The sequence below is a fragment of the Drosophila gunungcola genome, unplaced genomic scaffold, assembly GCF_025200985.1.
Source record: "Drosophila gunungcola strain Sukarami unplaced genomic scaffold, Dgunungcola_SK_2 000001F, whole genome shotgun sequence".
NCBI classification, from domain to species: Eukaryota; Metazoa; Arthropoda; class Insecta; order Diptera; family Drosophilidae; genus Drosophila; species Drosophila gunungcola.
This window is the reverse complement of record NW_026453197.1, coordinates 7,178,472-7,194,822: the sequence shown is the minus strand read 5'-3', so window position 1 is coordinate 7,194,822 and position 16,351 is coordinate 7,178,472. Positions and strand designations below refer to the sequence as shown.

At 39.4% G+C, this 16,351-nt stretch overlaps 1 protein-coding gene across 12 annotated transcripts in view; it reads left to right on the top strand.

The window, feature by feature from the left end:
- Positions 1–14,843, top strand: part of LOC128261322 (slowpoke-binding protein) — a 38,399-nt gene extending 23,556 nt beyond the window's left edge. For 7 of the 12 annotated variants that reach the window (XM_052994967.1, XM_052994965.1, XM_052994968.1 and 4 more), the window contains 8 exons: positions 3,368–3,575; positions 3,645–3,881; positions 4,447–4,628; positions 6,266–6,476; positions 6,732–6,857; positions 6,921–7,063; positions 10,152–11,265; positions 11,899–14,843. In XM_052994967.1, the coding sequence (XP_052850927.1) occupies positions 3,368–3,575; positions 3,645–3,881; positions 4,447–4,628; positions 6,266–6,476; positions 6,732–6,857; positions 6,921–7,063; positions 10,152–11,265; positions 11,899–13,173 (3,496 nt within the window). In that variant the 3' untranslated portion in view covers positions 13,174–14,843. Of the gene's footprint in view, positions 1–3,367; positions 3,576–3,644; positions 3,882–4,446; positions 4,629–6,265; positions 6,477–6,731; positions 6,858–6,920; positions 7,064–8,666; positions 10,128–10,151; positions 11,266–11,898 lie in introns of those variants that run through there. The other 5 variants (XM_052994973.1, XM_052994962.1, XM_052994972.1 and 2 more) reach the window with 3 other exon arrangements.
- Positions 14,844–16,351: the final 1,508 nt, after the last annotated feature.

The following is a 16,351-nucleotide window of genomic DNA, read 5'->3' as shown; positions in this document are numbered from 1 at the left end:
GAGCGGCGGCCACAAAAATAATTAACTTGAAAGCTTTGTGGGCAATGATTTTTGTAAATCCCAAAAAAAATTATATTGCCCTTAACTTAAAACAGACTCTTTTTCTGCTGGCCAAATATTTCGCCCAACTCTATTTGAAAAGTTTTCTCATTTCAAATGAAAAGCCAAAGGCAGAGCCAAAGTCAAAGTATTTAACGCGATGATAGAATGCATTTCCCTTCACTCCCTCCGGCTTTTCTTTTGTTCCAATAGCAGGTGAAAGTTTGCGAGGTGAAAATTCCTCAAATTAGTTGCCCAGGCGCACACACACACATACAAAAATTGCAAATTAAATTATCAACTCGGAAAAAGTTTGCTCGAAAAGGGCGAAAAATTGATTCGTCTATGTGTGGTGTGTGTGTGTGTGTGTGTGTGTGTGTGTCTACGTGCTGAGCCGTGTGATGAATGTGCAAGCGAGCGTGAGCATCTGTTCGTGTGTGTAAGTGTACGTCAATGAAAAGTGGGTGTGTATCTGTGTGTGCCCCTAACGAGCAGGTGAATATGCATGTGTGAGTGCCGCAAAGTATGCAATAAAAAATTTCACACACGAACACGTTAATTACGCGCAGTATCCGAACATTTTTGAACAACTTTGCTATCTATTGACTCTACGTATATATCTATGCATCTGACAGATAGCTTTGGCCCTTGAACTCTTCGGTTCGCTTCTTTTCACCAGTCGCCAATTTTGTTATTTATTTTAAGCAGGGGATGGAAACGCAATTCACCTGCTGCATAAAAGGGTTCTTTTTTAATTAACGTTTCTTATTTACTGTTATTGGCTTTGCTCTTTTTGTGGCGGTAAGATCAAAATGTTTACTGGTTACGTACCAATAAATAATAAGAGGATTACTTGAAATTTTAAAAGTTACTTCAAAACGCAAATATTATTGTGTTTGTTTTAGTTTTAAAATAAAATTACAATATAATTGATATAATATGTTTTTGTATTTATTTATTTATATATATAGTGTGACAAGCTTGAGGTTATAATTATTGCTCTAGACAAAATGTATTTTATTTATTTGTGTTGTTGGCCGATTATAAAGTACTAAGTTTGCTGAAGAAATTTATGGGCAAACAGCTAAAGTCTCTGTGAATTTTATTCAAGCTCTATAATGAGAAAATAAATTGGTCGTCCCGATAAATCAAATTCTTTTCGAGAGTTCAAGTCTACTATCTTGAGAGTTCTCCTCGATATTTTTTACCAATTTTTCCTTCCGTTTCCGCTCACTTTCCAGAGTTGACAAACAACAAGTGTGTCGAGTGTTTGGCAAATATTTAAGCTGCAATATCACCAATAGGATAAACGTAGGAAAGTCACCTCTTCGCTTTGCAACAAAAATGAGCTTAAGTCAACAAACAAACAGGGAAACACACGCCGACAAACACAGTATGTAGGTTGCAAAAACCCAATACAGCTGCAATCGGAGTCAAGGTCTTGAAGAGCAGGGAAATGAAAAATATTTCTCATACGCACTGTTGGCCAAAAGCGCAAGCCATGCGCCTAAAGAGACAGGCAATGGGCAAAGAGTATTCCTAGCTTTTGGTTGTTCTGGTCTAGCTAACACACACAAGAGTACACTACAAAAATAAAAGTATTGCTTTATATATTAAAGTCAAGATAATTGGGTTCAGGCTTTTTTCATTAAAGAGTTATAGATTTTACATTTTTTAAATTTTAAAAATATTTGCCTTAAATCATAAAACCAAACTTAAATTATTTTTTATTATTTCTTTCTGTGTGGCTGTGTTTTTATTCCGTTTCTGCAAGTTCTTGTGACGCAATGAAACTGAATAGGGGTGAGAGGAAGGGAAAGGGAAAGGAAGGAGCCTCTTGGCCAACATTTTATGCCACACACGAACACACTTTCACTCTCTGCTCCCCTTTACTCTCCACTTTCTCTTCTTTTTCGTTTTGTGCCTTATTAAATTTTCAAACACATGCTAAACTTAACCCGAGGATGTGCTTAACCTTCGCTCTGTTTTGATTGAGTGGCCCGTAAGTGTTTGTTTATGAGCCCAGTCCTCTCCCTCTTTTGCCAACTTTTTGTTACTGTTTCTGCCTTTGTTATTTTGTCTCTTCTTACCATGTCTTTCTCGTTTAAGCCTCCAAGTGAGTGCAGTTTGTTTAGCTTTTCTTCGTTCTTTCATTTCGTTTGACACCGTTTCCATTTTCAGTTGCTTTTCTGCACTCTTCTCTTTGTACAACTCTTTACTTGCAACAAATAAACAAAATAATAAATTGTTTCTAAAAAAAAAAAACGAACGGAACAAAAAGAAACGAAATGATAAACTCTTGCTTCCGTTTCCGCTGCGCCATTGTGCAGGCAGTTACTTCCTCTTCCTCTGGCCCATCCTTTTGTTTTCCGTCCTCATTGAGTTGCAAATCCTTCGTCCTGCGGCACCTTTCGGACCTTGTCAACAAAAAAATGTTGTGCTGTGCAAATTATTTTGTGCCTACCTTTTTTCCGGCTAAAATTTCAACAGCAATTGTCTTGTGACCTGTGGATGTCGATGGTTTTTTTTTGGGGTCTCCATGGTACTGCGTTGTGGTCAGTTAAATAAGAGCTTTGCTTGTGAAGAGATGAGGATGAACAACTTTAATTTATTTGAAACATGTAAAAACTTGATTGTGATCCAATTACCAAAGAAAAAAGAAACTCTTAAAGGAGTTTAGAATTTAGAAATATAGTTGGCTGTTAATATTTTATTCGATTATGGGGTCAAAACGTAGATTTTGACTTTTAATTCCTTCGAAAATATTGCTAAGAACTGACTATAGAACGCATTCGATCCAAGGATTGTTCTAGCAATGAATTGTATTTTTAATGCATTTCTTTTCAGTGTAATAATGTGAATGTAATACTTATACAACCATTCATAATTCATTTGAAATTCACTAAAATATCTCATCAGTCACAAGCCACTGGAATGTAAAGTTCAGATTGTCCTTAGATCCCTACCCGCATACCGTCAGGTGAATAAGCAAATAAATCTCTGTAAATAAATTATTCAACAAGGCAGGACCAACAATAAATATGTTTGCTGTTGTTCACGTGCAGTCGCTTAAGAAAATTGTGGGAAATTTATGCTAAGTGCCCAATCCTGTTGGACGTTGTAAATAAAACCTGCCCAAAATGAATGTGATGTGATGAATGTCAAGACATTTTCTAGATAGTCATATCCTAAATAGTTATAGTTTTAGTTGTACTATACAAACAAGTTTCCTTAGTTAGCAAACCTTCAACAACGTATGCTCTCTAATAATTTTTTATCTGTGGAAATCGTAAAGCTTGAGATCTTACATGGGGTTGACATTTTTCAGGCCCAACATCAAGTATCAGTATTCTGCCTTGGACAGTGGCAATGGGATCGTTGAGCGAAGTCCCAGGGAGCGGGCCCAGAGGGAAAAGGCCCTGAATGCCACTCAGGAATGGATTCAGAGTGCCAATGGGCGCTACGAAGTAATCGCCCACCTGGATGAGATCGGTTCGAGGCATGGCAAGAACTGGTTTCTGGTCACAGATGCTTCGGTAAGTGCGATGCCACTAAGTAAATTTGTTTTTTCCCAGCGAAGAGTATTTTTCTCCACTCCATTCAAGGTCCGAACCGATCGTCTGATGACTTTGTTACCTCTGCCTCCCGATTGCGTGGCCTTCGAGGATCTCCCGCCCAACGAAAGTGCCAGGGAAATACTCATGGAGCTCCTGGGGTCGCTGCATCATCCGTACATATATCCCGTTCTGGATCTGGGATTTTTGCAAAGCAGCTCGTATAACTACGCCTGTCTGGTGACGCCCTTTAACTCGCGGGGCAGTCTCAAAGATCTCATATATAAGGTGAGTAATACGAATGATTCAGAAGTCTAAACACTTTCCAGTTTATGTTATTGTTTCATATTTTACTTTAAGGCAATCATTTGATTGGTGTTTTTATAAATTTATTATTTTTTTTAATTTTTATTTACAATTTATCGACACAAAGTTACAAAATGGGAAATTTTTTATTTAATAAAATGTTACTTAGGAGTGAAAGCAATTTCTATATAAAGAAATATTTTTAATGAGTGATTATGTTAATTGATTTGTGAACTAACATATTTAATTTAATTAGTAATTTCATTATTATTTACAATCATTATTTAGGGGCAATTGTTGGGCCTTAAACAAAAAATGTTTACAACATATTTACCTTAAAAATAAATAACATTTTACTGAGAAGAAAAGTCAATTGATATATAGAAAATTTATTATTGAAAGATGCGTTTTGTTAGATAAATAATATTTACTGAAAATTAGATAGGAATTGTTAGGATATTTAAACAAAAAATTGGCCCTGAGAGCCTCATGATTCGGAGTATTTTCAAGTCGTCTAAAAGTAATTGAAATCTTTTTCCCACTTCAGGCACAGTGGAACGAGCCGTGGGCCAGGAAGTACACGCGTAAGCCAAATGGATTGCCGGTCAGCCAGGTGCAGCGTCTGGGGCGACAGATCCTGGAGGCACTGCTCTTCCTGAAGGAGCGCGGCTTTCCGCTTCACGGTCACCTGCACAGCGGCAATGTCATCCTGCAGAATGGGGCCGCCAGGTGAGTTTATCGTGCCGTCGTCCATTGGGGTCCACTCAACTGTGAACTAATTTAATAATGGCCGAAAACATTTGATATCGAACTGTCCCGCCGGAAGTTCCAGTCATGCAAAATTCACCGAAATAGAAGAGAAAAAGATTTCAGCCTAAATGGCAAATTAAAAGCAATTCCACAGAAGCGTTGGCCATTTCAGGGTACTTTAAATGCATGTCCCTATTTCGAAACCACCCCCCTCCCTCGGCACCCCTCTGTGATCCATGTAACTGCTGTGCGACAACGCGTAAAACACCTCCCTTCGCCACACTGGCAAACATCGAATGGGTGTTACAAAAATAAAGCTTAAGCTTTTTGCCATTTTAAAAATAAATGGTCGGCAAAAAAAATCAGCTCGGGGACACGGGTAAAAGGGGGCGTGGCCTGTGCATACGAGAAGTTCCCATAGGTGAAAGTCGATTAAGGTGCGAATTTTTTGCTGTTCAAGTTTCCGCCAAGTGCATGACCCAATTTAGTTGCCATCGTCGCCAGGGCATCGCTGTGCACAGAAGGGCATTGAAAAAGCTGATTTTCATATAAATTGCTTATATATATATATGTACAGTCATCGATAGAGCCGCATGATTGTAACATACCAGAGAGCAGGACAAGGGGAAAATAGAAAGTAGAAAGCTGTAAAGCTGATTGACGGAGTGGAAAGGAAAATACTTGCTCAAATAGAATTAAGACAAGAATCTCTAACTGCTTGCAATAGTTATCAAGGCAAGATATCAAGTCTACCAAAGCTTAGTCCCAGCTATAAAAACATGATGCAATTGACAGGGTTTATTCAATCAATTCCTTAATTAAAGTTAAATCTACTAATACAAATCAGCATGCTTAAACAGTGAGAGTTCAATAAAACCCAATTCATCGTATATAAAATTGTTACTATTTAGTTACCCTTTACTGTGTGGTTAATTATTTTAGAGCGAAGGACTTTAATTACACAAACGTTACTGTCGTTGTTCAACCGATGACTACACCTTTGATTAGGTAAATACTCTTAGTAAGAAATTTATTGCACCATAAATTTTTCTGACCTTATTTTGATCATTTTCTCATTCTGAGAACTTACAACAATATGCAAAAAACAATCAAAATAGCTTCATGAAAACCAGAACCAGTAAAAGTAAACTGTGACGGCAACTAGCATGTTCAGAACGGCTATTGTCAGCCAATTTGGGATACCTTTATCAACTAGTCAGCAATATTCTGCTCTAATGAACACTGAGAATCCTTGGCAGGACCCTCGAACCGAAAGCCCCAGCCAATCCGCAATATACAACACCGTGTAGTACCATAATATTGTCATATCAGGTCTGACATATGCTCTTTGTCATAAAGGCGCATGGCAAGTGGCGAAAGAGATGGTAGATGATATCAAGCCCCTCTCGCTCGCACATAAATCCATAAAAGTAGACACTTTGTGGCCGCCATAGCCACGTGTTGGCCATCAATATATATGGCAGACCCGCCATCGAATGTATTGCATAATTAAGACCGAAAAGCAAGGGGATGGAGTGGAGGAAGGATCCGCCATTTAATTATGCATTTTCTGTGACATTTATTCCTATTTTTGTTTGTTTTTCCGCCCACATCAGGTTATCGGGCCTGGAGAACGGCCTTCTGGGCCTCAGTTCGCGCATTAATGCCGTCATGTGGTCCCGCTCGGTCACCGAGATCGAGAACGTGGATATCGTCTGCTTCGGCCACCTGCTGTACGAGATGTGCACGGGCCAGGAGCTGACCACCCCCAAGCCGTCCATGCGGGTGCTCGAGATGGAGCTGCAGCACTACCCACAAATTGGCCAGGTCAGTAAATATGAAAATGGCTTAGCACCAGAACATAAGGTGAGCCTCAGCAAGTACTACAAAATTATATTATTATATTTATCTTTATCTGGTAGTATCATTTTATACTTTATTTTTTTTATTTTTATTTTTTTCAGACAAGAAAAAAAGTAATGTATTGTTTATTTGCTAACATCCTAGTGTTACAAATTGACAGAAAACTTTGGATGAGGAGCTACGAAGAATTTTACTTAGATTGTATCATCTTCTTTACAGATTCTGGAAATATTAGGTCTAATCTTTGAGCCGCCTAGCGGTGTCTGCCCCTCCGTTGAGGACCTAGTCCTTTGCGATCTCTTTCGCAGCATCGATTTGCGCGAGCTGCGCGGTCCCTGTTTTAGTGTAAGTACATTGGGAAATAGCCTTTATGTTGTATTTCCCAACTATAGCACTGTTTATTTGCAGACAATTAAGCCGAGCCTCAGCAGGTCCACCCTGAACCTACTGCAAGCGGTGAAGAAGCGCCAATGCGCCTCCCTGGGTCATTCCCTGAGTGAGGCCAACTCGCCCTGCACGCCCCCTTCGACGCCGCACGATCGACGCACTGGGTGAGTGTTTGCCCCAACAGACGTTGCTTTTTTTGTTTCCACCTAGATGCAAATTGTGCAAATTTTTACCTTGTCAGTCACTGGCATATCTCACATATATCCCTCACCACACACACTGACTCATACACTGCTCATCGTCATGTTTTTCGGTGTGAGAGGAAAAACAAGTCTTGTATGCTCATCAAAAATTTAACAACACAGTGTAGGATTATGTTTCTCAAGGTTTATGAAAGAAAACAGTGCGTTTTAACTAGTGATGATTCTGTAGACAGAATATAGTTAGTTTGTTAAACAAAAAACTCTACTTAATATGTTTAGTAATTTTATATATTACTAATGCTTTAAAATGTTAATCATTTATCGCCATTAGTTTTATGTTAATTACGTCCTGATTTTATTCTTAAAAACATAATAATAATAATAGAATAGCAAATTTGTCCATTAATTATTTTTTTATTTGAGATTCATAGACTTAACACTAACTTAAAACTAATAACATAAAATACACGGATTTTATAAACTGCAGCCGAGTAATGTATAGGTCACATGTTGGGCGCAAACGCCGTCCCGGGTCTCCTAATCTAGTTTATTAACTTGTTTAACTTGTTTAGAGTTAAGCCCCCTTCGCAAAGTTAGAGGCAATCTTTAAAACCAAAACATTTTATAAAGTAGTCGAAATCTCGTAGGCTGCATGGAAGAGCCCAAAGTTGGGCGCCAAATAAATCTGCGCACGAACCTGCTAATCCAGGTGGTGTGCACTCGCATTTCGGGCTAATAAAGAGAAAAGCACACACACATCGGCGGAGATGTTAGGCAAAAAGAAACGAGAAGAGGCGAGAAAAACTAACACTGTGAATATGTTGCCATGTGTTGCTTGACGATGTGCGTGTGCCAGTGCGTGCCTAAAGGTAATTATGATAATGTCCTGGACTGTGCGCCGCCTGGCCCATCTACCAACAAAAAACCGTAGGCAGAATTTTAAATTATGCATACAAGACAGGAGTATAATTGAGTGGTAAAAACGAGGGAAATAAGCGAACTAGCAAGAGAAAAAGTCCCAAAACAATAAATACAGGAAAAAAAGTGCTCATTTGTTGCCTCATGTATATTTAAGCATCTCTGACCCCGTGTAAATTTACTCTGCTGCCTTTAATAAAAAAAAAAAAATTATATAATTAAATACTCAAACGCATGTTTTACTTTCATAACAATTAACAATATATGTAGTGGAGGATTTTTTCAACTAAAGTATTTTTTCCGTATGCAATGTTTTACTCTCTCTTTCTCTCCTACCGCCTACTACTACTCTACTACTACTCAACTTTGTTGTGTGTGTGTGTGTGTCTATCTATCTTAGTGTTGCGAAAGCGCCCAGAAAACCGTTACCGTTGCAGTTCCCGTTACAGTTGCCGCTACACCAAACCCATCATCTACTACACACATACCGATCCGCTCTTGAATGTCTATCAACGTTCATTTTTGTTTACATTACCTATGTGTGTGTTTTGTTTTTGATTTACAAACTCTTGCATTTCTGCATTTGTTTATTTACATAACCCGTTCGACAAACAAATACCAACAACAACAACTACAACAACATCAGTGTTCTGCCTGCGCCCTATGAAGTCTTTCGTATGTACTAAACCGAATCCAAAACCAATCCGAACCGAACCAAACCAAACCAAACTAAACTAAACCAAAGAAATCCGAACCTGAATCCGTACCCCAAAAACCAACAATGAACAACTCACAAAAAAAATATCTCACAATTAAATTTTACAAAACGAACATCGTGTGAAATAAATCCCAAATGAATACCTGAATAAAATTAAATAAAACCAATATATATAAACCGAGAAAGCAAGCAACATCATTTTTTTGTACGACAATTACAATTTTTATACCAGACGGAAAATGAAACTAAGTGCTGCAAAAAAATGTAACTATGTTTGTTGTAGCTAAAAGTGGTAAGTGGCAAAATTTTTGTATGCTCCAACCACCACAAGAAGCCACGCAGCACATGTTGCACCACCCAGCAAGCAACCCACTCCGCACCACAAATTGCAACCTGCATCGGAGGAGGGTCAGCAGAGTACATAGAATATGTATTTATATATTTAACAAGTGCAAACCACATTATCCAATGTATTTCTGTTTACTATTGTTTTTATATTTGCCGGCTTGCATAATTCATTTAGAATGTTTTCCTTGCTATTTGCCTAACTCTTTTCAATAAATCCCATTTATTGAGCTTGTAATTAAAATGTTCCTGTTTTTGTTCTGTTGATTGCATGCTGTAGAATTTTTAGTACATGGGAAATATTTGGTTCGCTTCGAGGACAGAATATTCTCAGTACGCAGATTAAGATTAAAATGTGCAATTCGCTCTTATTTTCCAAGACATTAGTTGTTAGTTCTATAATTCGATGTATATTCTGGGCTATCAAACACTTTGATAAAAGCTCTTTGTTTTTTGTAATCCAAAAGTCGTATCGCCTCCTTACAAAGCCATTTAAACTAGGGCAAATATTTTAAATACATCTTTCAATGAATTCTTAGTGTCTAGCATGGGAAAAAGTTAAATTAATTAGGATGTGTAAGAAAATACTTTAGTTTAGCAAGCTAGATACAGGCAAACTTTTGTACCATATATTTGCTTTCTAATTGAATTTACCACACTTTGAGATATCCATGTCATATCCTAGAAACTTTGTTATATATCGGCATACCAATCATTTTTGGGGTCACTAATTGAGTTTGTGGAGGAGCTTGAAAGCAAAGCTGCCAACTTGAGCTTGATTGAAAACACGCACGTATTGACGCTTCTAGTGCAGCCCACTTTCATTGACATACTCACAAAAACCCATCAGTGCATTCATCGCATACAATGACATGCCATGGCTTTTCTGCATATCCGAACACAAAAGAAAATCGAATCAGGTGCCGCCGGTAGCTCTGCCGGATCGGAATCGCAAAATTCTGAAAATTCTGATGGTTATTCTCTGCCCTTTTTTCACCTCTTTCACCTTTTTCACCTTTTTCCCCTTTGCCCCCCACCTACCAACCTACCTACCTACCGACCCCACAGTATTAGCCGAACAATGGACTCATTTGACATATCAAGCGATTCGGAGGAGGGTCTCCTCGAGGAGATTGTCGTCGGTGGGAGCTGCCATCGGCAGCACTTGCTCCGCCTGCAGCAATGGCACTCCGCCCACTCGTATGTCCACTCATATGCGTCGGAGTCGCCCATTCACTACTGTGACCCTGCGGCCCTCTACTCGGACGATAATGGCCAAGAATCGTTGGGGGGTCAGGATCCCCAGCCGCCGACAATTCGGTGTAGTACCAGTAGCCAGAGCAACCTGGATGTCCTGCTGGCCGAGGGAGCCGTGGCCGATGTCTATGAGGGGCAGGAGGCGGATGAGGAGCAGGAATTCGAGCCCGAAGAGGAGGCCAGCGGCTCGTCGGGAGTGGCTCAGAGGCTGTATGCTCCAGGCTGCAACTCATCGGCTGCTGGGGCGTCCTTCAACCATCAACTCACTGCCGATATGTGCAACTACAAGAACTCGAAGAGCAGGCGTCTGGAGTACTCACTCAAGTGCCTCAAGTACGGCCGCAGCAATCCCTCCCAGGACTCGGCCTTTGGATCTCTGACCGACAACGACCTTTCCATCGGTTCGTCCAGCATTCGCTTGAGCAGCTTCCAGTCCATTTCGTCGCCCATCGACGAGGGCGTGGAGGACGTCATTATAGCCACCACCACGGGCGGCAATGAAACCTGCCTGGAACTGGCCACCATACCCAGGAGTATGGTCTCCCAGGACTCAGCTATATCCTCGCCCTGTCGCGAGAGCTCGCCCAATAATTTCCTGCACATCGATGATGCCATGTCGGGAACGGGTTCCACTTCCTCTGGCTCGAATTGTGGCTCCTTCGGAAACATACGTCCCCAGCAGTTTCCCGTTTCGCTTTCACCGAAGATTTTGGTCACAGCCACCAGTAGTTCGAGCAGTTCTTCGCTGGCCTCCACCAGCAATGCGGGTCAAGGTCAGGCCCATAGTCACGGACAGGGACAGGGACATCCCCAGCAGCAACAGTTCGATCCGCCCAAGATCCTGGTCAACGATCAGAACTCCATCTACACCACATCGCCCTCGAAGCGGTCGGGGATGATAGAGGTGTTCTCACAAAAGTACAGGGTGAGTACATTTTAATATCGTTTGCAAGTAGGCTAGTTTTCGAGATATCTACTCTGACAATCCTAAGAATTAATACTTGGGAAAAAAAAACAGAATGCAAGCATAGTGTAAGGGGTAAAAGTGGAATTCTTTTACAAATCTTGGGAACTAAAAAGGTTATATCCAACGATATTTAAAGCACTGATTTCTGTAGACTTACTGCGGACGGAAGAACAAAAACATGACTATTTAAATAAATATTAACTAAATTAAAAAAAAAGGTAACGCCAGATGACCATTTTAATTATCGAATTAGTGAGTACTTAAAAATACATTTAAAAAACAAAATTCGTCTCTTTAGCTTCATTGTAAATAATCAAATTATTGTAGTAACATTAACTTCAATCAAATAGTTAAAATTAGCCAGTTGACCCAATTTCCGCTGCTTTACATATTCGACGTTTTCAAATCTATATTATTTTATTACTTAATTTAATATTTTATTTTATTGCTGAAAGAAAATTTAATAGGTAACACATTTGAAATGTAACATTAGCTTTTATATTTATCCATTTATTTCATAAATTTACTATTCTTGTCGAACATTTACAGTTTTTAAAATTTTTCTTGCGATGTGAATGAAAGCTTAATTAGTGTCCCTTCCAGGTGAGCTCCTTCGAGGACATGTCCCCGAAGAGGACCTCCGATAAGCAGCACCTGAAGCACGTGAATCGGCTGGCCTTTCGCTCCTTGGAGGAGGAGCGTCGGATCGATAATGCCTTTCTGCCGATGGCAGATCGCACCCACTCGGACAATCGCGTCAATATGCAGAGCGAGAAGTACAAGAAGCTCACGCACGCCTCCTTTCGCATTAGCAAAGGTCAAGGTCAGGACTCGCCCACGGCCACGCCCACCAGCCAAACGCCCCCCAGTCAGCCGGGGGGCAATTGCATTGAGATGCAGCGAACCGGAAGACAGACCCTCTGGCGGGACAGCAAGTTCTACCGTAAGAACAGAATCGCCAAGAGCAACGACTCCCTGATGGAGAACAATCCTTCGCCCAGGATTTCGCCCTGCTCTTTAAGGGACCATCAGTACGAGAGCAGGAGCAGTTCCCAGGCCAGCCGGAGATCGCTCAGCGGAAGCCAGCAAATGCTGAGTGTCACCACCAGTTTCTGCGGCAATGGCAGTGGCTCGCGAAACTCAGCCAGATACTGCAGCTCGAAGAGTGAGGACTTGGGCGAGTCCTCCGATTATCTGAGAGTTATGGACGCCCGGAAATCGTACTCCGAGCGACATTTGGTGCGACTTAAACAGACGGCCATTAATAACACGCACAGCGAGGACGAGATTAGCTTCAACGATGACAATAATCCAACGGTATCATCGCAAAGTAACGCAGGGTTACGGCAGTACAATCAGAAGGAGCACCAGCTTCAGCAACAGCACCAGCACCAGCACCACCAGAAGCACCATCAGGCCGGTGGCAGGTGGAGCAGTAGCTGCTCCATTGGCGGCCACCTGAAGACGACCAATATTAAGACCACCTCGCTGTCCGCTCAGTCCAGCCAATCGAATTTAGTGGCCACCACCAACTCAGCAACTGCCAGCTATCGCACGCCCTCCAAGTCCCTTGACCAGAGCATCGCCATACCGAGCACCACTATTGGCAGTAGCCCAATAGCCACCCAAAAGAGCACCACCAGCAGTGACAGCAACAGCAACAGCAGCAGTGCCACCAGTTCAATGGACGAGTCCCCCTCGAGATTGACCCTCAGTGGGGCCGATCTCTCGAGGATCTTCGTCATGGACATGGACGATGCCCCGGGCAGCACTTGCAGCGAGGAGAAGACACCACTGTTGGACAGTGTGGAAATGTCCCCGATCAGTCCAACCGATCCGGAGCAACCCGACCTCGACAAGCTCTAAGGCGGACCCTGATCCTGATCCTGATCACACTTAATACACTATATACACGCACATACAGACACGTTTTGAGCAGCCGAAATGCAAAGCATGTGATAAAGAAACCAAATAGAGCAGAAATCGAACGGGGAACCATAGAGTTATAGAACTGCTAGGCTAGGTATGAGATGGTTAAGTGGGGAAGGCGTCACAAAAGAGTTTTTTGAAAGGAAAGTGATTTAAATGCTTAATGCTCAAAATTAGCGTAATGCCTGTAGTCAAATGTTTGTTAAAAATATCAAAAAAATAAATAAATAAACGAATTGAATTCAGGATTCTAAAGTTTTCGTATTGGCTCACCGAATTATGCTTTTTAAAGATAGGCAACTTTTAACAGTTCAAAAAACAGGTAGTTTTAGTTTTTCAATAGCTACAGAACAACATTTATAAAACGCATACAATCAAATTTTAACGCATTAAATTCTAGATTCCGTTTTGGACTTCTTAATTTATGCTTTCTAAGTTGAATAACAGAATCTTTCTTAAAAACTCTTTTGGACCATTTCTCCACTGCAAGTGTTGGTTAAGGTAAGGCAATTATAATCTTGGTTCGACACAAACACATACACCCACTCAGTTAGAAACATTAAATTGGGCTGCTCCCGCCTTTGCTAAATCCACACTCAAAGCTTTCTTCTGGTAACAATAATATTTTTCTCTTTATATTGAACTTTAGCCGGTTGCTTTTACAGCAATTCGAAATTAACTAGAATATTCTTCACTGAAGCTAATCTCTAGACTACTAAGCCACAAAACAACACAAAAAAGAAACCATCCTGCTGATTAGTTGGTTTTTTTTAAACATAATAAAAGGGAAACCGTTTTCAAATTATACGGAAATATACACTTTACTGGTAGTTTACTGAATAGTTAAGACTTAAAAGCTTCGCAGCTTGGCGCATTGAAAATGTTTTACTGTAGCCTAAAATCGTTTTAAGCTCCCAATGTGGGACGTGTTTTAAATATAAATTATAAAAAATATATTTTAGGGAAACAAAAGCAACAAATATAATCAAGGAGCAAACAAAGCCAAAGACAGTTTACCCATTGAATGAAATTTAATGGAGAATCCAAGGCATATATGGAAGTATACAAGATATAACGAACGAGTTACGAATTCTTAATTCTGTTTCCTTTGTTCAAAAATACCACATTAACCAGCACTTTAATATCGCAACGGAAACATAAATTTTACCCCATAAGAGTTAAACATTGTCGTATGAAACCGTAAACGATAAAACAATACAGAAATGCAATCAAATTAACTAAGATATCGCAAACGAAAATATCACAAAAGCCACACACAATCGAACACAAAATAAATATACTCACTAAAGATCATATATATAGAAGGTAATATTAGACGCACGCACTTAACTAAGACGATCCAGATTCGAATCCCGATCCAGAACCCAACCCCACCCAATCTATTCGAATAACTCAGATGATCTGCCACAGAGTCGACCTTAGTTTCATTATTCGTAGTTGATGAACACGTAGAGCATTGTTTACGGGACCCTTTAGAATGTATATTGTGTAAGTTCGTTTCGCTTGGAATTGCTTGTGTATACACGTATGTAATCCCCAAGTATCCCCAAAAATGGAGAAGCCCTTGAGAACTAACAAATAAATGAGACAACAATGTACTTTTTTAAAGAGTTTTATTTAAAAAGTTGTCTTTTCAGAGATATCGAAAAGATTGTCGTTAACTGTGGCATTTATGGTTATAGGAGATACCATGAATATAATGGTCTGCTTGATTTTAATTATTTTTCAACATAAGTGGAAATGGCTGTATGGCATGTTTTTAGCTTAACGGAAAAAAATACAATTTTCCAGTGCTTACTAGCTTAATGCTGACGAGCTACATTTCTAGATAAGAGATAACAAACTTTGAATAACAAATTAATGGTCTTAGAATTTTTTTACTTGGAACATTCAATTTTTAATTGGGACTAAAAAAGTTTTCACTCAAATTCTAGTTACTGATAAAGACTGTACAAAATCCAGTGACTTAATTCAATAAAGCAAAATATAGTTAAAACATGACTAATATTTTGGAAATTCCTATAATTAAGTTATCCACGTCAGCGTTTTTAGAAAAGGAACCGCAAATTCATAAAATGACTTTTATTTTATAGTTTTCCAATTGTTTTGCTTTCGATCACATTTTTCCAAGCCACTTTAGGTTTTTTTTAATTGAAATTAATTTAATACAGTTTATCGTATCTTTATAGCGTTGAAAATGTCTCCACAACTGCGTTAAAAACTTCTGACTGCCCCTGCAAGGATATACAAATATTTTCGCACAAAATTTATTTTAAATTAATTGTGACCGTTGGTTGTGGCGTTGCCAGATGTCACAGTCAGGATTTGGGGCTGCCAGTAATGTAAGTTATTTTAACAGATGGCGGCAGTCTATGTTCAACATACATGTTATTCATATATTCTACATAGCGTATACATGTTTCTTACATGAAGTTCAAGATACTTTTTTCGTCGCTAGGTGGTGTTGGCTGCCTGACTCAATAGTTTGTAAATCACACACTAAATAAATGCGGCGCTATTCAAAGCAGTGCAGAATTTAGCAAGCAGTGGTATTACTACTGTTCAACAGCATAAATTCAATTAAAAATTGTTTTTTTGAGACGATTCGAAAAAATCTTATCAAACTGTATGTTTTAAATTATTGCAGCACATCGAATGGATTTCAAGTCTAACCAGAACGGAAATTAACTTCCATAAGTAAAGTTTAAACACAATGAGTTAAAAGATAACTGTCATCGTCAAAGCATTTTTTTCATTGGCTGTTATTTATAAATTTGTATATTACTGCGTTATATCATTTAAGCCTAGGAAAATATAAAAGTTTAGTTTTTAGATTGACAAAAGACTACAATTTATTTTCCTCAAAAAAGTTTTCTGCAGGATCTTCAGAAGCAATTGATACGTTTAATTGAAAAATATGGAAATATATGCTAACCGATTGTTTATATAATTATTAAGCCTACAAAATAAAGTAGTAAATTATTTAATTGCTTAACCGAAAAATATTTGGTGAGTATCTTTAATAATTTTTTAAAACATCAATACTCTGAGTTGGGCAAGCGTGACCAATAAGCCTCGCGGAGAATAAGGAGGG